The following is a 26,086-nucleotide window of genomic DNA, read 5'->3' as shown; positions in this document are numbered from 1 at the left end:
AAAGTATACATTTAAAAAATGTCAATGATTGCCCTCGCAATCCCTTTGTCATTGCACAAAAGCCCTCTTAGGTGAGTGGCAGTCCCACTCTAAATATTTTATACAGTGATGAGTGAAGTCTTCTGTAGCTTTGCCTATTGAAGATAATGTGCAGTGTTCATGGCCAGACTCCTACCACCTTGTTTGTCACTTCAAATGTAGGAAAGACCTGAAGCGTTCTACAACATAAATGACACGCCGTCACACTCATAAATTGAACACCGTCGTTCTACAAACCCATTGAAAATTCCTGAGGGAACCTGTCTTGGCAGTACCATATAGCTATATATTACTATTAAGAATCAATGTCAGCTTTTGACAAGCTTACTGCTTGTCAGGACATATCAAAGGTTTGTCTTTAAGTTGCTTTTTCCAACAAAGGTGTTTAAAAAAAGTTTTGGAGTTAAAAGCCATATACCACATCAATCAGCTACGAGGTCAGTCACATTACAATCTTTGATTCTGAAGAAGTATTTATTTAAAAATCTGACAACAAGACAAAGGTACATGACTGCATATTTCACGGCTATATGAGGGAAATAACTACATTCCCATGAAGCCTTATGACAATTTATATATTTTTCCCCACAGTGCTTCATGGGAGGGTGTGGGAGGCGCTATAAAGTGTTATTTGTGTGCTTTTTTTTTTTTTTGACGCGATGCCCTGATTGGTTGAAATTTCTCTGTAAAATCATGGGTGACGTAGTTTTTCACCTGGAATAACACAGTTGTTTAAAATACGTTTAAATAATAATGGCAGATTTTGACCCCAAACTATATAATTATTAGGAAATTATAACACATGCCATGTGCCAATTGCGTGAAAATGTGGATTTTGCAGCGTAACCATAGACAGTCTCTGCAATGTGGCACGAAAGTGCCTTGAGAAAGTGCACAAACCAAGTTGTCTTGAACTTCAAAGAGGCTTTTTTGGTATAATTTTAATTTGGTGGTCCGCATCAGATGCCGACAGCTGTTAGATGAGCGCAATAATACAATTTATGCATTTTCGTGCATAAAATAAATTAAATCATATTAAATATTTTAATATATGAACAGTAACAGTCTTAATAAAGAGTCACTTACATTTACAGGGGAGGAAATAAAAATAACATGTTAATGTTGTTCAGGTAATTTGTGTTCCTGCAGAACATTCTGCCTCTGTCCTGCTAACTGACGAATTGTTTGCAGTTATATAGTTAACATTTATATACTATAAGTTAGTATAACGTTACCTTTTTGCCACACAATGTAGAGCATACAAACATACATTTAGTATGACTGACTGGTAAATTACCTATAGATAATATTAGGTAGCTATCGTTTGGACTACATTTTAAAAGACTTTTCATTTAAAAACGATGATTTCCGATTGACCGCGGAAGTAGTTTATGGTTACCATAGTAAAGCCGCTATTTTGACCCCGTAAAGATGGCCGGTAAGGTAACGTTTTTTGATACGAACTTAAGTTTTCCTTCTAATCGTAACACACAGGGATTTCAGTCCGCCTCGCCCGATACATCAAGGTTTGTCCCGCAGTCAAAGTCACAGCATGAGCTGGACGGGTCCGCGCAGGCGCAGGATCAGATCAGTCGCTGCCACGAGAAACTCCGATCTCTGAGACCGTCTGACAGCGCGACTCTGAAAACTGAGCTCAATTTACTGTTCGACCAGCTCATCTCAGAAAACTACAGCAGCAGCAACCATGACAACATTCATCCAGAGGTAGGATCAGACTTATGCTGTTTTTCTTAAAGCTGTCAAGCTCAGACAAGCTCCCAAAACATTGTAAGTCCCCTACATAGACTAACGTTACATGTCTGGGCATCGCTTGGGTGTCTGCCTGAATCTAATGGCCTAGGATGCTCAGACAGGTTTTGAGACACAACCTTTGCAAATTATTATTCCAAAATGTATCATTATACAAATAATTACGCAAAACAAGATAGAAACTTGCACGTTCTAAGAAATGAGCAGACAGTTGTATATCAAGATAAATATGCAAATGTATGCATATATACTACACTACCATTCAAATGTAATGTATTCCTGTGAAGACAATGCTGAATTTTCAGGATCATCATTACTCGAGTCTTCGGTGTTACATGATCCTTCTAATAGGATTTAGTGCTCAATTATTAATTCATCATTTTATTATTATCAGTGCACAAAACATTATTTTAGGATTCTTTGATTTATAGAAAGTTCATTAAACAGCATTTATTTGAGCTAGAACGCTTTTGTAACATGATAAATCTATTTACTGCCACTTTTGATCAACTTAATGGATCCTTGCTGAATAAACACACACACACACACATACACATATATGTGTATATTAGTTTATACACTACCTTTCAAAAGTTTGTGGTATCGTGGTTTCCATAAAAATATGAAGCAGCACAAATTGTTTTCAACATTGATGATAATTAATGTTTCTTGAGCAGCAAATCAACACCATAGACTGATTTCTGAAGGATCATGTGACTGAAAACTGGAGTAATGATGCTGAAAATGTAGCTTTGCATCACAGGAATAAATTACATTTTAAAATATAATAAAATACAAAACAGTTCATTTAAATTGTAATAATATTTTACAACATAACTGTTTTTACTATATTTTTTTAACAAAGATAAATGCAGTCTTGGTGACCACAAGAGACTTCTTTCAAAAACTATTCTAAACTTTTGACCGGTACATGTATATTTGAACATGTACATGCATATTTCCATGCATCAAATAATTGAAAATTAAATATAATAATGAATATAAAATAATACAAATAAATAAATATGTACAAAAAAAATAGCTCATTCCTACAATTCCCAGTAATCTCAATGAGTCCGTGAGAGGGCATAAATCATTGGTAGTGTTTGTCCAATATGTCTTTTTAAATGCCCACCTGTCATCTTTCACAGGTTGTGTGTGAGATGCTTATGCAAGCAAGCCGTCTGGTCCCTCTCAGCCAAGAGCATCTCTTCATCAAATTGTGCCAGTTGATTCATCAACTTCTAAACCAGCTCCAGGTACTTACTCTATGGCCATGCATGGCTTCTTATCAAGAGGCTCAATCTCCTGAAAAATCTCCTGCTTTTCTAGGTAATCGTGGATGAGCATACACTTGATGTGTTGGTGTCGTACTGCTCGCGTGCTCTGCGCACATGCAGCTCGTGGACCCACCCGGATGTGTTGCTTGCCCTCTCGTCACTGGTCTATGGCAATGGATCCAAATGTCAACGGGTAGGAGCGACAAACTCACACTTACTTTTTGTTTATGATGTTAATAATCTAATCATCTTTATTTTGTAATCCTCTCCAGCATCTTCCAGAGCTCCTTGGATTGAGTGGTATTCTGGTGAGCTACGGTGACCCCGTTCAGCCCGACATAGAGCTGCGCCGTTCTGCTGTGCATTGCATAGCTAATCTGTGTCTCAGGTGAGGCTTGGGAATGAAATCATGTCATGAATCAAGCTTTAGAACTGGCTGCTATTTCATTTCTATTTAAAATGTAAAAGTTCAACTAAAGGCTGGAATACGCCACACAATTTTTCGACACAAGTTGCCGAATGTCAGGGACAGTCTGCCGAGTTTGGGCAATCGGAGTTGACCGATTTCATTGAAAATTGTTTAGTGTAACATACAGACACATATGTTTGGGTACATATATTTTTATACATTAATATATATTATATATTTATATAATTTATATATGTATATATTTATATATATATTAATATATATTAGTGCTGTCAAAGTTAACGCGTTAATTAGGCGTTAACGCAACATCATATTAACGGCGCAAATTTTTTTAACGCGCGATTAACGCAGCGCATATTTTCAGTTTGACCCGTGACCCAACCCCTAGTTGGAGAAATGGAGATACACAGTGTTGCCAACTTAGCGACATTGCAGACACCTTCAGCGATTATTTTTTTTCTCTTCAATAAAGCGCCCAAACCTTTAGTTTCTGAGAATCGCCGGTGCTCTCCCAGCACGCGCGCACTCTCTCTCTCTCTCTCTCTCTCTCCGCGTCTCGCGCGGTAGAGAGGAGCAGCGCTTTAATTCAGTTAAACACAGATATTATGTTGCTTCTCTATTTTACATGCACTTATAGCAGAAATCACAACAGAGATATTGTCTTTATGACAATCTTATGTGTATTTGATTTCATCAGACGACGGCTCGATTATCAGGATTGTTGGGCAGATTAACATCTTGGAAGGGAGAGCTGGTTATGTTTAATGGGTCGCGTTTCAGTCACTATTTCATATTCATTCCGTTGTTTGACAACAGAAACAGTCAAATATACCAATGAACACTGTTTTATTGAGAATTTAGCTTCATCAAAATGGGCACAGAGAGAGACAAACTACACATAACTACACATAAACTATTACATAATAAATAATAAATGTAATTTAGCATTTTCAGAAGAGCTGGCTGTCATGCAAAAATCTAAACATGTTTGTTTTAGTAAATTGCTCAGTTTAAAGAAAGAGAAGTAATTTATTTCTTCTTGTGTGTAATGTGTCTAATAGACATGAACAAGTTCTTTGAAAAACATCTATGACCTTTGAAACATGTCTCGTCTTCATGCTCTATGTTGACTATGGTTTCAATAATAAACATACATTTGCATAAAGCATCCATATTTATCCATGCCCATAATGATTAGAGTATTACAAACTTGAAAAGTATTAATTTAAGGTACATTTAGAACAAATAAAAAATGTGCGATTAATCGCGAGTAAAAAATTTTAATCGATTGACAGCCCTAATATATATACATATATTTTTAGATACATTTGTTTAGCTTCAGACTTTGATTCCATCCAGTCGGAGGAGATCAAACGTGTTTGATATTTTCAGCCGATTTAAGAACACATTTTGTTTCACTATTTTACTTTGGTGTGCATAAGAGACTTCTCTTTTTTTTTTTACATAAAAAAAAAAAATCATAATTTTTCCAAAACTTGAAATTCTGGTAGTATGTGATCCTCCGTCTGTGTGATGCCCAGTGTTTTTCTTTAACCGTTTATGAAGTCGACCAGTGTATGATGTCTAGTGTTTTAAAATCTGTTCAAATTTTAGTTGTGTAGTGTATTCCAGCTTTAAGTTACAAAAGTATTGTGTTCCTATTGCCATTTTTTGTTTCATATTAGTATTTGACTTGTGTTCCTAAATACACCCTAACAAGCAAGCACAACATATGCACTGTCTTTAACCTTACATTGGTAAGAAAATGTAAATGATTACTAATGAATTACAATTGTATTGGAAGGGTCAACAGTGTTATTATAGATGTAATTAATTACTTGCAGTTATTTTTCAAATCTAAGTAGTACATTGTATCAAATGGTTAATTTAAATGTTAATACATTTGGGACAAGTGACACTCTGTTTTATTTAAATAAATAAAAATAATTTGTAATTTTTTTACATTTAAATATTAATGATGATAAATGGATATTTGTTTTTTAGATTTGCTTTTCATAATATTACATTTAACAGTGTTTAATACTGTATTTAATATGTATTATATTTATTATGTATTATGCTGTTTAACTTTGAGTGTTAGATGATGGCAGTCTCAATGTAAAAATAGATTAAATGAGCATGCACAATTAAATATTAAATATCAGCTGATATCAATCAAAATAAATAAAAAAATCAGCTCACATATCACATACTGATTACTGACACGGAACCAATATATCATGCATCCGTTCATTTCAGTTTCTTCAACAATCTGTTATTATTGACTACTAATACAAAATTTTAAAAGCAGAGAGACTCATCTGCAGAGTTAAAGGAATAGTTAACCCAAAAATGAGGATTCTATCATCATTTACTTGCACTCAAGTTGTCCCAAACTTGTATGTTTTTCTTTCTTTTGCTGAACACAAAAGAAGATATTTTGAAGATTGTCTCTAACCAAACTGCCGACGGTAGCCATTGACTTCCACAGTATTTTGGTAACACTTTACAATAACATGAACTAAAAATGAACAATACTTCTACAGCATGTTTTAATCTTAGTTAATATTAATTTCAACATATAATACATTGTTAAAATCAAAGGTTGTATTTGTTAACATTAGTTAATGCACCGTGAACTATCATGAACAAACAATGAACAGCTGTATTTGTATTAACAAAGATGAATAAATAATGTAACAAATGTATCGCTCATTGTTAGTTCATGTTATTTAATACATTAACTAATGAACCGTATTGTAAAGTGTTACCATATTTTTTTCATACAATGGAAGTCAATGGCTACCGTCAACTGCGGAGTTATAATCGTTATTAAAGTCATCATCGTTCTTTGTGTGAACAGGCCTTTACAGTGAAATGTCGATTTGGTTGTGTGCTAGTGTTCCCGGTCAGCCGTATTTAGAGGAGCCATATAAAGGTGTATGCTATGGAATCCTCCTGCGGACCCTGCAGTCTCCCAAACCACCCGATGTGGAGGACATTGTCTTCTGTTCAGTCAGTACTGCATGTTTTCTGATGCTGCTAGATCTCAAGGTGCGGTCACATTAGCCAAAGTCCAATTTCTGTTGTCAACGGTGTAACAATGTGTGAAGCAAAACTCACACTGTCACTTTCAAACCAAGTAACTTTCTGCTGGTCAATGCGGCAAATTCATACCAACTTAAATCTGTGTGGGGACATTTTTCACCGTCACACAAAACTTTAGTTCGCATTGATTCCTATTGAAGTGATTGGATTTTGTCTGCAAAGCAGCGGTAAATGTGACCGCTCCTTCACTCAAACCACTTTGGTTGCTGTAACTGTTGGTTATTCATCTTTTCTCTTGTTTGTGCACTATAAAAAGTTCCCCATTGCTTCTCTTTCAGTTATTGCAGAGTGCTCTGAAGGGAATGCAGTATTTTCTCAATGGTGGAAAATGGAAAGCCATTCCATACCAGGATCTGGGCACCTTATTGGCTGTGCTCAAAGTATGCATTGTATTCCTTTCATGTTTTATAGGTGTAGATTTACAGATTGGTAATACAGTTCATAAGGGAGCTGGGTTGATAAATGCAGGGAAGCTAATTGTATCATCGCTGATAATTGTCTCACTGTGTCCTTGGCAGAGATTCATGTTCTACGGGCTGCCGGGAATGAGTGTGGAAATGCCACAGGTGTTGTACCCCGCTCCTCTCCCTCAGTACGAGACTGTTTCCGCTGCAAAACCTGAACCCTCACAAGACTCAACTGTGCAGAAAAAAACTGCAGGGGTAGGTGGCAAGAACATCCGGGTCGTGTACGTGTGTCAGAAATGCAAGTGTAAAGTAGGGATGTCACGTGTATTTCGTTTTCTGTGTTCTGTCCCTGTTTTGTCTGTATTCCCTTTGCTTGTTGTGATACCTGAGTTTCCCTGTGCCATTTGGATATTATTATTTATAAAAGGACTGTTTGCTCTGATACTTTCGGTCATCGTGCGTTACAAGGGATGCACCGATAAATCTAAATCCAAATATAATTTTGTAAAGCCCGATTACAAAAACAAAAGGCTCACCATTAAAAGCCATGTCCTAAGCACTTCAACATAGATCAAACAGATACAGTACAGTAGGCTATGTACCTATAGTGAACCAGTGTAGGAACTTTTCAAATTCATTTGACACTATTGCAAACTTTCTTTATCAAAAATAAAAATGTGCTGCCTTGCAAAGAAATAAAATAATGCCTAAATAATGCAAACAAGTCTTTAGACAACACGTATAAAGAAATAAAAATACATGTACCATGGATAAATAAAACGGAATAGCCTCTGCATGGAAAATAAGGAAAAAATTATTATAATTAAAGCATATTTTTGATGAAAATAATACGAGAACCGTAAAAGTGCTGGTTATTATTAAAAAAGCTCTTCCAAAACAACGTGAAGAGACACGCCAACTAATCCCAAAGAATTCACAACGTTTTATTACAATAGTGTTCTCATTATAATGTTATATATATATGGTGTGCCTATATATCGTGCATCTCTAGTATAAAGGTTATTGTAAAATCAAGACTGTAACTGTATGATCTCCGTAAGAGGAAAAACTGTATAATTCTGCTTTAGTCCCAACAGAACAAGAAGCGCAAGTCTCGTGGGAAAGGGAAGAAAGCTGGAGCCGAGGGAAAGAGGGATGCTGAGGAAGGAGAGGGTGATGAAGGTAAATCTGGAGTAGATCAGAGCGTTCCTCCAGCGTCAGGAGTGACTCCGCAGCTCTACCCTTCCTGGAAGAAAGGCAGCTCTGACTCTGAATTCTCCGACCCTGAGGGAGGAATGCAATCCAAACTCAGGTGTGACTCTCGGACCACTAATGCCAGGAAATTCTGGCATTATCAGGTCAAATAATACATTCACAGGTAGTAAAAAGAAAAAGACAGAAATGTTTAAATATGCTTTTTTTTTCTTCTTTTTTTTTTACATGTGTTATGTAGAGATCGGGCGTTTTTTTTTAAAGACTAATACTGATTATGTGTATGTGATTTAGTGTCCAGTAACAGATATGCAGATTTTTCTTGTTTAATTTTGTATGCATGTATGTGTAATTGTTAATTTAAAATAGACAATTTAACAACGCATAAGCTTTTAATTCATGTTTAATCATTTATAATTCACATTAGTTATCATATTACGTTATTATTACTATTAATTATGGTTGTTATTATATTCACTTTTTTGCACTCATTAATTGTCCATTAACCGATACTGTATTTCGGCTGTAATAGTAATTGAAAAACTAAATAGTAATTACAACAATAAAAACCTATGCATTATGAAAAAAAATTATGATCATGCAATTGTATATTGTACAACAAATTATTACCATTTTATTATTATCAATTAAAATGGGCTATTTAATAACAACAATTGAATTTTTGAAGTTCAATTTGTTTTGAACAATTGAAGTTGATTCAATAACAATTGAATCATTCACAGTAATTGTAATACATTTTTATTATTGTTGCATGTCTTAAGTGTCTGATACTGTGTTTCCTCTCTGACACAACACTTTTTTTGACATGTAAATGTGTATGTTCACTCTCTTGTCTAGGTTGTATCAAGCACGTGTGCGGCAGAGTGCGCTTCAGTGCTTCCTGGCTGTGGTCAAGTGTGTTGAGAAACGAATCCTCTATGGCTACTGGTCTTCCTTTGTTCCAGATGCTCCTGGGATTGGTGGCCCTCCTCCTCTTACGCTCCTGACCATAGCCCTAAAGGACCCCTCCCCAAAGGTAAAACACAAGTCCACTGTTGCCCGTTTAGTTTCTGACATCAGCTAAATGTAGCATATTTGCCGTTTGACGTACTCTAGGTGCGAGCAGGCTCTCTGCAGGTTCTGTCTGCTCTTCTGGAAGGTTCTCGACAGTTCCTCTCCACCGCTGAAGACACCAGTGCGCCGCGCCAGGCCTTCACTCCTTTCTCGGCCACATTAGCTGCCGGTGTCAGAGAGCTGCACCGCGGCTTGCTGCTAGCGCTCGTAGCGGAGTCCTCCTGTCAGACCCTCACACAGGTCTTAAAGGTAACAGAACACACACTCATGCCAGTGGTGTTAACTACAAATAAAATGATTAACCCTGTACAGCCTGACATAAGAAATAACAGTCTGGAAATGTAACAGTTTACTGAAACTTGGCTCTCTTATATTATGATATAGGAAAGAAATACTTCAGTATTTTTCAAGGCTCAAACTGAGCAAAAATATGCTTGTTAATATTTATTCAGCCAAAAAGTAAGATCTTTACAAGAGTATAGCAGATTACTTGCATAAACTGCATATAAATATCAGTTGTCACTCTATATCTTCCCAATATTATGTTTAATAAGATGATATTTAAATGCTTAGTTTTATGATCAAAGCTCTGTTGTTTTTATTGTCGGGGCCAGACATATAATGCAGTGCAATGCAAAATAATAATAATGATTGAGAGATGTACAAAAACATTCCTCAAAAGCCTGATGTATCATGTTTGAAACTAACATTTTACCATGATAAAAAATAAAAAAAATGATGTATGGATATAATCAAGCAAACCTAAGTTGGTTCAGTCCAGTAAATGTTCACATTCAAAAAATGTGATTCTTACACTTCCTTTATAAAAATCAGAAAAGATTTCAGAGCAAAAAGGCACGTGTACCATGACCCGATGATGGACAGTTTTAAAATGACACTAAAAGGTATTTTATTTTACTTGCTAAAAAATGTATAAACTATCAATCAGACGACAGAAGGCATGTGGTAGATTGTGTACAACAGTATTTTCTGCAAAGGTTTGATTATGTTTGAAATGAACTTAGAAATGTGTGTATCAAATTATACAGTAAACTTTATAGGGTTTAAAATCACTCTCAGTAATTGAAAAAAAGTATATTAAATATTAATATATGAAAATAAAAATATTAAATGAAAAACTGAAATTATTAAAGCTAAAACTGAAATAAAAATAAAGCTATTTTGAAATATGAAAAAAAAACTATTAAAACTGACAAAAGGACATAACAAAAATTAAACTAAAAATAAAATAATAAATACGAATATTAATAAATACTATAAATAATACTATAAAATGCAGACTGTATACAGTGCCCTCGGAACGGTGCTTGACCTGAAAACTTACTTCAGCCATTTTGTAATTATCAATTTCTCCCAAAGTCATTTGACACAGATCAACTACACCTGTGGTTACTCTGCTAAAACATCACAACTATATCATTACTATGAACATGATCCATACAGAAATATTCCAGTGGAGGAATATAAGGTGGTTTGGTCAGTATTTGCTGTTTTTCAAGGGCATGCAAGAGTTTTTCCCCACAAAGAGTTTGTGAACAGGGTTTGTGTTTTGTCTTCCAGTGCCTTGCACACCTGGTGTCCAACGTGCCCTATAACCGTCTCAGACCGGGCCTGCTGAGCCCACTGTGGAAACAGATCCGTCCATATATACGCCACAGAGGTACTGTTACAAAACGCTGCAGTTGTACTATTAAAGGCTTAGTTCACCCAGATTTTCAGACCAGTCTTGATTTTGTTTTTGGGGTGTGCTAGAATAATTTTTCATGCTTAATTGTTAAAAAAAAATTCACATATTTCACATTATTACGGCTCCTCTCTCCCCAGTCAGGTTGATTGTCGTTTTTGATGAAGGCCCTCTTTCCAAAATACAAAATCTACTGTGATTAGTTAGCTTTTAAGCTCGTGTTCGGGAAATGTCACGGCCCTTCATAACCGCGAGCTCTACTCCGATGTAAATATTAATCATGGCGTCAATTTCAAACCATTTCGAGCCCTTACAATGTTAACGAACAAGAGGATTGTGCTGAACAGATTTTAAGCACAGACTTTGCAAGCACGGATTTAACAGGACGTTTCAAAGTGGTGTTTTTTTATTTTTTATTTTATTATAGATACGAATACGATGTCATCAACCATTTAATCCTATTTGTCGGAAAACTATAATAATACAAATGTATAATTTTCCTAAGGGCCAGTGAATAGTCTTACAAAAGCTAAAGTAAACACTACATCAATACTGTAATGTTAGCAGGCTATCGGAGACTAAGCTTAGATCTTTGTTTACATCTATCATAGCAACTACATAAAGCTTATCATTGGAACTGTTAAAAGCACAACTACATATAATAAGACACACTTACAAGTTGTGATCCGTAAACAACAGATTGTCCCGACAAAATGTGAATGGTTCCGTCTTTCAGTAGAAGCTTTTGTTCGTATAGCCTGCATTGTACTCTCTTCTGGAAAAATGAAAAGTTCTGGAAAGTTCTCCGAAAAAATGTGCAGTGCACGGACAAACGTTGAGGTTATAATATTCAGGAACAGTGTTAAATAAATGTTAACCTCTCTAAGTTTGTCAGCCTTAGGACAAACTTTTTCTCTAAAACAGCTCAACATGGCCTCACCCCCTTTTGGCGCTTTTCCACTGCATGGTACGGCACGACACGGCTTTACCGATACTAAATGTGACATGAAAACACTGCAGATCACTGATTGGTCAGACAGAATCGTCACTTCAGCGTCATTGTATTTGCGACACGAGACACTAAACCCGCTAGATTTAAAAAGCCAGACAACAACAGCCAACGCGGTAGCACCTGTTTTTAGAGTATTTACTTGACAAAAAAGTAAAAAAAAAAATCAAACAAGAAATGGGTGAATCGTGGTCAGTGGACGAGGTGCAGAGGTTCCTCTCGTTGGTTGCCGAGGAGCGGAAGTAGCACAGCTCTTAGCTACCACCGGTACACGGCTACCACCGGACCTACAACTATTAACGATCAGTCCCACCCACTTTGAAGCGGTACTATCTGCAGTGGAAAAGCAACCGAGCTAAAGCGAACCTAACCGTGCCGTACCGAATCGAGTCGAACCATGCAGTGGAAAAGCGAAGCGAGCCGAACCATTCCGCGCCGAGTCGAACCGTACCGAGCCGAACCGAGCTGTACCATGCAGTGGAAAAGCGCCATTTGTTGCGTGTTTGCGGGGGTGGGGTTTATGTAAACTTTAGGTTTCGTGATGTCACCAACCCGAGAAGAACCTCGGTGTAGTCCCTACCAGCCGTTTGTTGTAGTCTTTAAAAAGCGATTTCTGTCAAATAAAATATCTCCCTTTGCATTGAACTTTGAGCGTCGTAACTTTGCAGATGTTGTTTATGCTCAAACAACAACATTACACACTAACTAAAGTTTAAAAAAAAAGTGAAATCATAATCAACCATCCCTTTAACCAAAGTCTTATGGGTTTGGAATGACATGAGGGAGAGTAAAATGACACAATTTTCATTTAGGGGTGAACTAACCCTTTAAAACTGTCCAGATGTTCAGTGCTTGGCCTGATAATTGCTGAAAATCCATCCAGTTCAAACCTTCACAATCCCGTCTCTTCCTCCCGTGTTAGATGTGAATGTCCGCGTGTCCTGTCTCACCCTCTTCGGCGCATTGGTCTCAACACAAGCCCCCCTCCCTGAGATCCAGCTCCTCCTCCAGCAGCCCGGGTCCACGTCGGCCCTCAACACCCCCGGCGTCAGGACCCCGCAGGAGCTCTCTCACAACTGGAGACGTCCCGGGACCTCGTCTCCTGGAGCAGGGGTTGAGGGGGGTCCGGAGGGGCCGTGCTGGCTGTCACAGCTGTGCGTGAGTCTGGTCACGCAGCCTCGCGAGGAACCGTACTCTGATAGTGACGCGGGGGGGTCTGGCGGAGCATCGCTGGAACCTTCACCTGTTCGACTTGAAGCCCTGCAGGTGAGTGGTCCGTTCGTGAAGATGTGAAGCGTGCGTGCTTCTTTAAAATGCCTGTCTTTGATTGTTGGCCTGTGGTTTATTTCAGGTTTTGGCTCATCTGGTTAAGGGTTACTTCTCATTGGCTCAGACGTCTCTGTTGGAGTTGGGGCAACTCAGTGCCCGCTGTCTCGCTGAGCAAGAGCCATCCGTGCAACTTCATGGCGCTAAAGTACCAGATCTTAATCTTTGTCGTTTCCTGTTTCATAACTGGTGCTTGCTAAGGGAAACATCGCTATTATTATTATTATCTGTTCCTTTCCCAAGCTTCTGGAAGAACTGGGAACAGGCATTATCCAGCAGTACAGAGCTGATGCTAACACACCACAAAGTGCCAAACTTGTGCCCGTATGCCAGGTAGTGAATTATTTAATTTTTTTAAACGGTGTATTTGACGTGGTAGAAAACCAAACTGAATTCAAAGATCATTATCTTGATGATTTGCAGGTGGTTCAGTTCTGGTCGGAAGTGTTGAGTGGTCCACTGATCAGTGCCTTACAGAACGAGCAGCATCCCACCCTGCAGACCAGTGCGTGCGACACCATCTCCTCCATCTTGCCTCAGGCGTTCAGCCAGCTGCCCGTGAGTGTGTTCAGGAAGTCGAACGTGGAGTTGAGTTCTAAAATGTGTTTGTGATATTCGCGTATATGAATGCCTGCAGGATAAGACACAAGTGCTGTGCATCACGTTACTGCTGGGACTGACGTACAGCGAGAACTCTCTGGTGAAGTCGGCGGCGGTGAGAGCTCTAGGTGTCTACATCCTCTTTCCCTGCCTGAGAGAGGTACGGGATCAGCCTACTCGCATAATCAGAGCTTCACTTCTCATTTGTAATTATTTATTAATGTATTTATTTAATCGTTCATTTGAGTTTTATTTTAATTTATATATTTATTTATTTTTACTTTATTTTGAATAATATTTGGTATTTTTTACAAATCATTCACCCTCATCCTTTCCTCGGGTCATTCCAAGACCCTAGGACTTTTGTAGCACTTGATCAACGAACATAAAATTATGGATTCGAGGAGTTTTGTGGTTGAAATTTAAAAAAGTAACCAATTTTTCCCTCGCGGGTCAATTTGACTTCCTTATCAAATACAAAGGTACACACCAAAAGAAAATCGGATGATTTTGGGCCGATTTCCCCCTTCCAACAATCCTAGCTATATCCCGATTATCTTGATGGTTCTACAGATTATTTTATCAGATTTTCCCTGGGTGTGAAGTGTGTTAAGAGTTTCCGAACCTGCTCGGAAGAACGTCGGAGGCGCCCCGATCGCGAATTGTAAATATTCAACATGTTGAATATTTACGATCAGAAATCCTGATGTGTGGGGGGAACCCCGAGGACAAACGTGCGCGCGCTCTGGAGATTATCACATGAAACGAAACAATATCCAATCAGAAAGCAAGATGATGGAAGACACGGTCATTCACACACACATACACACACACACACACACACTTGCAGGAAGCTGAGTGTTACGGGTTCAGTGAGGTTCTAAAGGGATTAAAGAACTCTTTCTAAAGAGAAAATTAATCCAATAAATATTGAATATCTTATATAATGCTGGGTACAATGTTTTTTTTTCCCACGTGAATTTTCTGTGAACATCATTCCAAACACTATCATCGCAATTTCTTCCAGCATATCGTCCGCTATGCTTATTCTGAAGTCTCGCGAGATTTCCTGTGTTCACAGTCGAGACTCTGGTTGAAAATCTGTTTGTGTGTGGAGTGCTGTCTTTGTCACATCATGGCACACCACACACTATATATAGGAGCCAAACGGTTAAATCTAGGATTTTTTGTCCTCATGTTTGTGGTCTATCACATTTTGAAAATCTTATAAGATGTAAAATATCTTTTGGTGTGTACCCAGCATTAGGAATGAATGTAATGCGAGGAATGCTTCATTACACAATTCAAACTAAAAATGCTAAAAGTGTGTCTGAATGCATACTGAAGAGAAACTGAATTTAGGACCCAGCGGAACAGTTAATTTGCTCTATAACGCCATCTAGTGGCAAGAGTCATGAAATGTCATGTTATATTATTTTTTTCCCACAAGAGGTCGGCAAAGACATCCAATGTAAGATATTTTGAGCTGAATTAAAAGGGTTATGCATGAAATTGAGTTATTTTGAATGCAAGTTGAAAGAATGCGAGGAATGTGCTTAAATTACTATTTATTTATTATGTATTGATCAAATCTAGTAATGTAACGGTAAATAAGATAAAAAAAGAACTAAAAATCTATAATAAAGTACCGTATAATTTACAGGTAATTTTGACCCGCAAGGAAAAGATGTTACAAAGTGCGAGGGATTGATGAGGGTTAAATATATAAATGTATAACGCTGTTAAATATATACATTTACAAGTTTAACTATAAGTACATCAACCTTCATCCAACTAGAAAAATGGTGCCCATCTCAAAAGGATGATTGATTTAACTTTTTATTTTTTTGACCACAGGATGTGATGTTTGTGGCAGACACGGCTAATGCCATCCTCACCGCTCTGGATGACCGCTCGCCTAACGTCCGTGCGAAGGCGGCCTGGTCTCTCGGCAACCTCACCGACACGCTCATTGTCAACATGTGAGAGCGGCCACATCTGTGTGTATGTGTGCATGTGTTTGCTCCATAAATCTCGCAGACTGATGCTTTTCCTTTGCTCATCTGTTGTTCTCAGGCAGTCGGTGGGACTGGAGTTTCAGGAGGAGTTCTCTGATATGCTGCTGCTCAACATGTTGAGATCTGCCACTAAAGCTTCTGGAGATAAAGACAGGGTGGGTACTTGTTTATTTGTGATACCAAAAATGTCTTTTACGTGTACTTTATGTTTAACGTTCTACAAGGATCAGGGTGGGAAACATTTTATGACTGCTAAATACAAACATTTAAGATTTTGGGACTAGGACTGCCTGATATATACTGGTTTTGGAGAGAGTGAGACATTTGGTAAAATAAGATGTTTTATTAGGGCAGAGAATATCCCAAAACCCCCTCATATTCTTCATCTTGAAAGTTATCAAATTAAATGTCAAATCTATGCAGCTGCTCAAGAAGCATTTCTGATTATTACCACAGTTGTTGTTTTTTGTCTGGATTCTTTGTTTGATGAAGAGAAAGTTCAAAAGATCAGCATTTATATAAAATATTAATCTTTTGTGACATTATAAATGTCTTTACTGTCACTTTTGACCAATTTAATACATCTTTGTTTAACCCTTATGTGCTGTTGGGGCTGTTTTCAGCCACTATGGGGTATTTTTGAGTCTTATTTTGGCCATAACTTTTTCCGTGTTTCAGCAAATGGAATGATTTTTGGTGACAAAGCTTATTTTTACACATATTTTAGGAAAATGCTTTGAAAATTTTCAAAAACTTAACAGTACACTCTGGGCAAATTCACTACCCTTTCGTTATGTTCGTGGCTGAAAACAGCCACTACTTTAAACTGCTGTAAAAATTGATCAGATAAATATTTTTTTGCCATTTTTTTTGCATAAATCTATTAATCAACATCAGTCCTGTTCAAAACTACTAAATGTTTTTAAAAAAATCAAGATTTTAACTCTTTAATTGCCAAATTCATAAATTATGACACTGATTTGGGAGGGGAAAAAACACAAAATTACTTATTTTCAATATAAAATGTGATTGTGGACTGGATTTTTTTTAACCTTTTATCACAGTCTTGGACATGTCAAAGATTAGAAACAACATTGGTTTTGATGCATTGTTAGTTTTTGTGCAGCATCAGATTTTAACTTTTTCTCCCTCATTTACTGTTCGTGGCTGTTTTTGCCCCATTGACTTCCATTATAACCACATTTTTTGATTGCAAAGCCATGACACCATATAATCATGCATTTTTGATTGTTGGTGGTTTTCCCTGTTGGGAAGAGGTAAAAATTTAATTTTTTACTGTTGATAACCAGGTGGCACCATTAACCCTTTATATAGGCCTGTGCAAAAAAAAGCTTAGTTTCTGGCTTTTACATGGAGTCATATGGAGTATAATAGCATAATAAAGTGTGTGTGTGTGTGTGTGTGTGTGTGTGTGTGTGTGGGTGGGTGTGTGTGTGTGTGTGTGTGTGAGTGTGTGTGTGTGTGTGTGTGTGTGTGTGAGAGAGAGAACTCACCTTGATGCGTCTGAGAAAATCAAAATATGCACCTCAGCTCTCAGAACTACATGGAGTAAACAAAAACAAAGTAAGTGTATTTATGCATCTGCCTTTTGATAATGAGAAATGCAGACTAAACAAAAACTAAGCAAGTGGATTTGAACACTTGCATGCAAGCCTGCTGGTCATTTGATGGTGAGAAGAGCAGGCAACATGAGAAAGGGCTTGACTTGTAGTGAAGTTCTAGAGATGATCATGCAGCCTGACCCCTCCAGCGAGCGGCAGGATGTATTGTCTTCTCCCTCTGACACCACAGACTCAGGAGAGGCAGATCCTGATTTGGATGTGGCACTCTCATCATCCTCTCTAGCTTCCACTGAAGGCGAGGAGGATTCGGAGGATCCTGGGTCTGGGTGGATTGGGAGAAACGGCGAAGTGTGGTTTTCCACCAACGCGGAGACAACTCCCTTTCTTCAGCCTGCCAGAGGCATGACTCCAGGGCCGACGAGATGATTGACCTCATTGTCAGCATGACCAACCTCCAAAACGCAGAGCTCTGCTGATTTCTTGAATCTTGAGAGGGACATGGTGGCTCTAAAAATCGCACGACCACTGCGATCATCCCACAGGCAACGTGTGGACTCCCCTCTGGACCTGTAGACGCCGGCCAAAATCAGTAGCCCCATGTATGCACGGAGATCTGTGGAGTCCACCCCGGTCCAGTTTCTCATTGTGCGGCGCCCGTAAAAAAAAGATTGAACACAGAATCGATGTTATGGACCCTTGCGATGGCATAGCGCGTCAGCCATGAAGTCATGCCTCTGGCAGGCTGAAGAAAGGGAGTTGTCTCCGCGTTGGTGGAAAACCACACTTCGCCGTTTCTCCCAATCCACCCAGACCCAGGATCCTCCGAATCCTCCTCCCCTTCAGTGGAAGCTAGAGAGGATGATGAGAGTGCCACATCCAAATAAGGATCTGCCTCTCCTGAGTCTGTGGTGTCAGAGGGAGAAGACAATACATCCTGCAGCTCGCTGGAGGGGTCAGGCTGCATGATCATCTCTAGAACTTCACTACAAGTCAAGCCCTTTCTCATGTTGCCTGCTCTTCTCACCATCAAATGACCAGCAGGCTTGCATGCAAGTGTTCAAATCCACTTGCTTAGTTTTTGTTTAGTCTGCATTTCTCATTATCAAAAGGCAGATGCATAAATACACTTACTTTGTTTTTGTTTACTCCATGTAGTGCATATTTTGATTTTCTCAGACGCATCAAGGTGAGTTCTCTCTCTCTCACACACACACACACACACACACACACACACACACACACACACACACACACACACACACACACACACACACACACACACACACACACACACACACACACACACACTTTATTATGCTATTATACTCCATATGACTCCATGTAAAAGCCAGAAACTAAGCTTTTTTTTGCACAGGCCTATATAAAGGGTTAATGGTGCCACCTGGTTATCAACAGTAAAAATTAAAAATTTTACCTCTTCCCAACAGGGAAAACCACCAACAATCAAAAATGCATGATTATATGGTGTCATGGCTTTGCAATCAAAAAATGTGGTTATAATGGAAGTCAATGGGGCAAAAACAGCCACGAACAGTAAATGAGGGAGAAAAAGTTAAAATCTGATGCTGCACAAAAACTAACAATGCATCAAAACCAATGTTGTTTCTAATCTTTGACATGTCTAAGACTGTGATAAAAGGTAAAAAAAAATCCAGTCCACAATCACATTTTATATTGAAAATAAGTAATTTTGTGTTTTTTCCCCTCCCAAATCAGTGTCATAATTTATGAATTTGGCAATTAAAGAGTTAAAATCTTGATTTTTTTTTAAAAACATTTAGTAGTTTTGAACAGGACTGATGTTGATTAATAGATTTATGCAAAAAAAATGGCAAAAAAATATTTATCTGATCAATTTTTACAGCAGTTTAAAGTAGTGGCTGTTTTCAGCCACGAACATAACGAAAGGATGGGAATTTGAACAATGCACAAGGGTTAATACAATAATTAATTTCTTTCAACAACAACAACAAAAATTCTTACCCAAAGTTTTCACAAGTAATGCATATGTACATATAGTTTAAACAGCTTGGCTATTGTTGTTACTTTTAGTGTAGAAAACTTTCAGAAGAGTAGGTTGACTACAGTTAAACTACTTTAAATTATGTGTAGCTTTCAGCTTTCCATTTCAAAGTGTTTTTTATTGTCATTATTTTATCAGTTGATATTGGATATGTATTGTTAGATTTTATTGACATTTAACTGGACATTTACCTGATTTAACCCATTAAAGACCACCTTTTCTTGAAGAGTGCTTGCTCTGTTATAACACTGTCCCTTTAAGAGTTGCTTTATAAATGTAAATCTGTGCATTCATGCATAAAGATTAGTTTAAAGGGATAGTTCACTTTAAAATGAAAATTCTGTCATCATATACTCACCCTCAAGTTGTTTCAAACCTGTATGAATTTCTTTTCTTCTGCTGAACACAAAAGAAGATATTTCTTCAAAATATCTTCCTTTGTGTTCAGCAGAAGAAAGAAATTCATTCAGGTTTGAAACAGCTTGAGGGTGAGTAAATGCTTTAAGTGTCCTATTCCTTTAAATTCATCACTTGAAATAACTTTACTAATTACTGCTGTAATTAAAAAACATTTCTGTTCTTTATTACTATTCTAATGCTCATTTATCGATCTATGGTTTATTATCAGCCATAACATTTACTTATCAGTTACATTTTGAATATTGCTGCATCCTCATTAGGGGGAGAAACAAAAGCCATCTTTTCATAATGTGCCGCAGAGTAAGGCTGTAAGTAAATCACATGATATTGAACTCCTAGAAGATAAGAGTTTGCTGTGTCGCAGGTAAAGAGCAATGCTGTCCGTGCGCTCGGGAATCTGCTTCACTTCCTGCAGCCGGTGCACCTGGGAAAGCCTGTGTTTGAGCAGCCTCTGCAGGAGGCCATGACGGCACTGATCGAGACGGTTCGAGGAGACGCCACCATGAAAGTGCGCTGGAACGCCTGCTACGCACTGGGCAATACCTTCAGAAATCGCAGCCTGCCTCTAGGTGAGTGAACACACCAAAAAAAAAACTTTTTGCAAGGATTAGTGGTGTTTTCTAAGGAAGAAATCACTATTATTATAGCTTATTCTTGGGTTAAATTTCAGGAGACATACATTTAAAATATGTCAGGGGATGTAACTACCTGTCCTTGAACATTCAAATGAACAAAATTCTTGAAAGGAAAGCATTAAGTTAACTCCTTCACTGCTTATTAATATTTGTTCAACTTTTGGCCACCCAGTCAAATTATTTTTTTCCCGCTAAAAACGAAATAATTGTGAAATAATAATAATAATACATAAAGTTTTTACCTTGAAAAATATACATAAACATGTTTTTTGAAAATAATGATTAAGATGTGTAGTCACATGTTTTCAAAGTGTAAGGACATTATGGTATTACTTGTTACTTGGTTACATCACATGATATTGAATTAGTAAAAACTTTTTTTGAAAATTATATAAAAGTTTTTCAAAACATTTGAATAAAAAAAGTACATTTACTTTTTTATTATGGCCACTCTTAAGCCCAAACTATACTATTTTTACCAAATGAATTAGAGCTGCACAATTAATCATTAAACGATCACAATCTCGATTCAAACACCCACCTGATCATTTGACAAGTACGATCACAGCGGAACATTAAAACCTGTGTTCATGCTGCCGCTGATGCAGAGAGAGCATTTGTCATGTGTGGGTATGGCTGTTTCTGAAGCGGGTTCACAAAAAGTATTTTCAACCTCACAGTATCATTTTTTCTGTTACAAAAATGAAAATTATTACAGAAGTACGGTTTATAAAAGTTTATAGTTCGGATTGAAACAGTAGCGATCAAATTAGAGCAAATCACCTTTTGAAAGTAACTTGACGCATTAAATAAAGATTGTATCAATGACATAGTTACACCAGTAGGTGGCAACAAGTGACTTCCAAAAATATTTTTTTCATATTTTAGCTTTTTTTAAACAAAACAATTGTGATTCTCATATTATTCTCAGAATCGTGCAGCTGTAGTAAGCGCACAGTGTGTGTGGCGTAACTTTTGTCCATGTGCGCATTGTTGCGCATACTCTTTCGCTTAGCTCACACGTGCAATAATTAGTTGGTCCACAAGGTGGCACTCCTGGCCCGGCCCATTGTTTCATGGTTAAAAAATAAATAGAGAGAAATAAAAACTACTGGAGACGGCAGCAACAGAAGATGCCGCGTTGAGCACTTGTCACCCACAACTCTAGTTTAAACGCGGACCATTTTTATCATTCATAATTAATAATTGAGAAACTGGGAAAACTGAGATGAAACTTTCTAGTGTGCCCTTTCAAATAAAGTAAACTTTTAAAGGTACATTCAACTGTACTTGTATGCTAAGTGTTTGGATGAAAACTAAAATATACTTTGGGCTTAATTTGTCAATCACCATCTAGAGATCAGAACATCATAGAGGATTGGGGGGGGGGGGGGGGGGGGGGTTCATTTAGCCAAGTAACCACATGACATTGAGCTAATGCTACGGTCATGCCATGTCATAATTACTGTAATTTCTACTCGGAACCATTGTAACACACTCTCACTCCCAACTCGTCACATATTGATGGTTGTTCAGGACCCCTCGGCATCACTTTTTAATGCACAGGGAACCCCTTTAGTGTAATTTTTCGATGTGCAGGGTACTCCATAGCTTTTAATGAGAAACCAGGTTTCTGGTTACGGTAATAGAAAACAATGTGTTCGGATTTTAAGAAGGTGGCGCTGCGCAGCTTTTCTCTCAGCGTGCAACCCTTTTTACACATTGTTTTGCTAATGTTTGAGGCTCCTTTTAGGGACCATAATTTACGAATCACAACCCACCAAATTGGCTGGTGTGATGATATACGTTACCCGCCACAGTGGACTTTCGCCCGCATTTGGCATGTTGGCGGGTGTTCATTTCAAACCTTGGCTGAAAATGATCCCGTTCCAGATACACCCGGCTCTTTTGCATGACGTAATTGGTTAAAGCGTCTTTGAGCGGCAACTGTTTAATGTGTGCACAGGATCTACAGCGGATGGACACGGTGATCACTTTTGAGTCAGTTCTTCACAAAAATCAATTGTTTTGGCCTCAGAACACTTGGAATATTTGTACTTTTTAGCTCCTTTCGCACTGGTTAGTTCTAGGAACTAGCCACCAGAGTGGTTCCCTGATAACAAAATGTTTAATTTTCCTGGTTGCATTCCCACTTCCAGTAGGAACTCTGAAATGACGCAAGCTGCACTTGTTGTGACTTTTATTTTGACGAAGCAGCAGACTTTTATTTTGACGGCACTGAGAACGCAGAGCACACAGTACTCGCATTCTCCGTGTTCATTAGTTTTACTATCTGTTTAACATTCCTTTCTAATACGTTATTAGATAGAACTGTTATAAAAAGTAGACAGAAAATGAAAAAGTATTAGCGTTTGCCGTGTCAATATATAGGCTATAATCTGTGTGTGTACACAGCTTTCAGCTTTTTTTTTTTAATGGCAGGTGCCGGTGTTTCGTATGCGTTCAGCCAATCAGCGTACACTAACACTGGTAGTTCCTATTGTTCTGGGTTAGACCCTACTCTGTCGTAGGTGCTAATTAAGCTCCCCCAAAAAGCGTTCCTAGAATTAAAATTATTCCTAGTTCCTGCGGTGCGAAAACGCCAAAAAGCGGGTACTTCCACCAATAGTTCTAGGGAACTATCCCCCTTATTTGACGTGTTGGTAGTTAGAATGTTTTGGCTTTTCAGTGGTCACGTGGTACAAGTAAAAAGTGTTCACGTCCTTGTAAAACTCGCAATTACAAGAAGTCAGAATCTGGTAATAATGTTGTGAACGCACCTTAACACACACACACCACTTCCCTCGCAGGTTCTGCTGTCTGGTCTAAGGAGGCGTACTCTGCCCTGTCCTACGTCGTCACTTCCTGCAAGAACTTCAAAGTACGCATCAAATCCGCCGCCGCACTTTCTGTTCCCTCAACGCGAGATTGCTACGGTGATGTTCACCAGTTTGCCGAGGTGTGGCAAGCTTTGGCTCTGGCCCTCGAACACAGTGAAGATACGGAAGACTTCCTTGAGTATCGATACTGTGCTAGTTTACGCTCGCAGCTCTGCCGTGCTCTTCTGCACCTCCTGTCCGTGTGCCAGCCTGAGGACCTTCCAGCGCTGAGGTCATCACTGAGTGACCAATCCAGGCCAGTACTACAGGACTTCCTGGTGCGTTACCTTGGTGATAAGGACGTGGCTTTGGTTGCCGGAGTTGACGGTCCTGCAGGGGAGGAGGTGGTGGATCACGCTGCGCCTGAAGATGGGTTGATGGTGCTCAACGAGACACTGACCAGGCTAAAGGGACCGCTAGAAGAGACCGCGTGTGACCGCAGTGAGGATCTGAAGACTGTGGTGAGTTTCCTTGAGGATGTAGTGAGGAACTTTGAGGAGATGAAAGAATCGGACAGCAACGATTCCTCCCTTCAGCTCAGCAAATCACCATAGTGAAAGTAAAAGTGCACCGATGAAGCCATACGGATTGACTTTCTGACGTTATAACCACCTTTATATTTTATTCAAAATGTATATTTTAAAATATATTATCAAAGTATCAATTCCAAAATTCCTGTCGAGTCTCAAGGTACACTATAAAACTAATTTCACTTGAATGATTTGACGCAAATAAAAACACGCTCGCAGTATATGAGTGAACAAATAAAACCGTTCTTGTAAACTCAAGTGTTCCTTTTTTCAAGTTCTCAGTTAAAACTTGATATGAAATATTAATTTCAGAAGGAGATCATCATTCTGAATCATGATGGTGAGCATGTCTGCACAGAATAGGAAGTTATTAAAACATTGCTTTAGTGTGCGTGTTTGCTTCGCAGTATACGTTTTTTTTTAAATACACTGTTACTGTATATTGGACTAATGCAGATATTCAGTTAGCAAAATACTGTACATGCATATAGCATTTAAGAAACATTTCAGACTTTTTTTGCACATATCCCATAGCAATTCTGTTTTGCAGCTTGGAAATCTCATGGTTATAGTCAGTAGCTCATGTCCCTTGTGGCAACTTTAACTTAGTCTTCAGTTAAACACATGTTATTGAGAAGAACTGGTCTTACTATAACTTCCATTCCTAAGTCAGTCATTCTTGGGATTGAATCAGTAGTTTGTATTAGCAGCCATTTGCTTAATCATTAGGTTACCACTACATCTCATTATTTATTTTTATAAACCTATATGGACACTATCTGGATATCAAATGTTATTGGAACGTGTTGATATTGAATAGCCTACACCTGTGTAAACTTGTGGAGAACTGACTTGATACATTTACTAAAAACCACCAGGTGATTACAAATAACAGGGTTTCTGTGGGTCTTAAAAGGTCTTGAAATGTCTTCATTGACCCTAACACCAGTCATGGTTTTTCTAATCCCACTGGCAGATATTTGTTCTTGTTTAAGACATAAACTCCCTTCATTTTCATCAGTTTCACAGAAAACAAGACTTCATATTTTGTAAACTTGCATCTAAATGTATCTAGATTTAAGACTCTTGAGACATTTTCACTGGAAAAGACACAAATACTGAGGAAGGCCGTCACGTTTGTGCAGTGTGATCAGAATGCAGTCAAATAAATGTTCATATTCTAGTGGTTGTGAGCAGAGCGATTCAAGCTACTTTTTTGTAGAATGAAACGTATAACTGTTGGCTGTTGTTTATCAAACCATGACCTGTTTCTAATACAACGTATTGTGTTTTTCCATAGACAATTACATTTAGAGAACATTGAAATATTGTATAAATATAGTAAATAATTTCATAGGTGTGGATCAGAAGTGAAAATTTACTGGAACATTGGTATCAAATAATCTTTATAAGAAGCATGATAGATAAGGTAGGTAGGTACGTGCGTAGATATACATACGTAGATGGGTACTTATATGTACGTAGGTAAGTAGATGTATGTAGGTATTTATATACGTACGTATGTAGGTATACTTGCGTAGATGGGTACGTGTACGTAGGTACACCGAAAATAATTATATGATCAATAAGTTATGACAACATAAGTTTTTACATTGCTTTAACTCATCAAAATAAGTTAAGCAATGTTCAACTTTTTTTGGTCAGTTTAATGTAATTTAGGTTGAAATGACTTAAACATTCAAATTGATTGTACTTCATTTTAATCAGCAATTTTTTTGCAGTGTAGGTATGTATATACTTAGATAGGAAGGTATGTACTTGCATACAAATGTCCCACAACATGGCAATATCTGAAATCTTTCTCCTTGTAGGGACATTTTTTGGTCCCCATGAGGCAAACAGCTTTTAAATCACATGAAATTATAATTTTTTTAAATGTAAAACTGCAGAGTTTTCTGTGACGGGTTTGGGGATATAGTGTTAGGGGCTAGAATATACTGTTTCTACAATATAAAAATCATTATACATAATGTCCCCATAAAACAAAAACCCAACG

At 37.9% G+C, this 26,086-nt stretch overlaps 1 protein-coding gene across 2 annotated transcripts; it reads left to right on the top strand.

Moving 5' to 3' along the window:
• The first annotated feature begins 1,419 nt into the window (after positions 1-1,419).
• Positions 1,420-24,325, top strand: heatr6 (HEAT repeat containing 6). Of its 2 annotated transcripts, XM_079587227.1 has the most exons (20): positions 1,420-1,764; positions 2,961-3,068; positions 3,142-3,282; positions 3,362-3,477; positions 6,420-6,534; positions 6,906-7,007; positions 7,146-7,289; positions 8,123-8,346; positions 9,105-9,282; positions 9,363-9,569; positions 10,902-11,001; positions 12,957-13,300; positions 13,386-13,508; positions 13,604-13,693; positions 13,784-13,918; positions 13,998-14,120; positions 15,818-15,942; positions 16,037-16,133; positions 20,390-20,594; positions 23,471-24,325. In XM_079587227.1, the coding sequence occupies exons 1-20, from the start codon at positions 1,471-1,473 to the stop codon at positions 24,091-24,093; spliced, it is 3,594 nt and encodes a 1,197-aa protein (XP_079443353.1). In that variant the 5' UTR covers positions 1,420-1,470; the 3' UTR covers positions 24,094-24,325. The 2 variants fall into 2 exon arrangements, with proteins under 2 accessions (XP_079443353.1, XP_079443354.1); XM_079587228.1 differs by lacking the exons at positions 1,420-1,764; positions 2,961-3,068; positions 3,142-3,282 and having other exon boundaries at positions 6,383-6,534.
• Positions 24,326-26,086: the final 1,761 nt, after the last annotated feature.

This window comes from Phoxinus phoxinus (assembly GCF_949152265.1).
Source record: "Phoxinus phoxinus genome assembly, chromosome: 17".
NCBI lineage: Eukaryota > Metazoa > Chordata > Actinopteri > Cypriniformes > Leuciscidae > Phoxinus > Phoxinus phoxinus.
The sequence above is the reverse complement of the archived record's forward strand: the minus strand, read 5'-3'. Positions and strand labels throughout refer to the sequence as shown.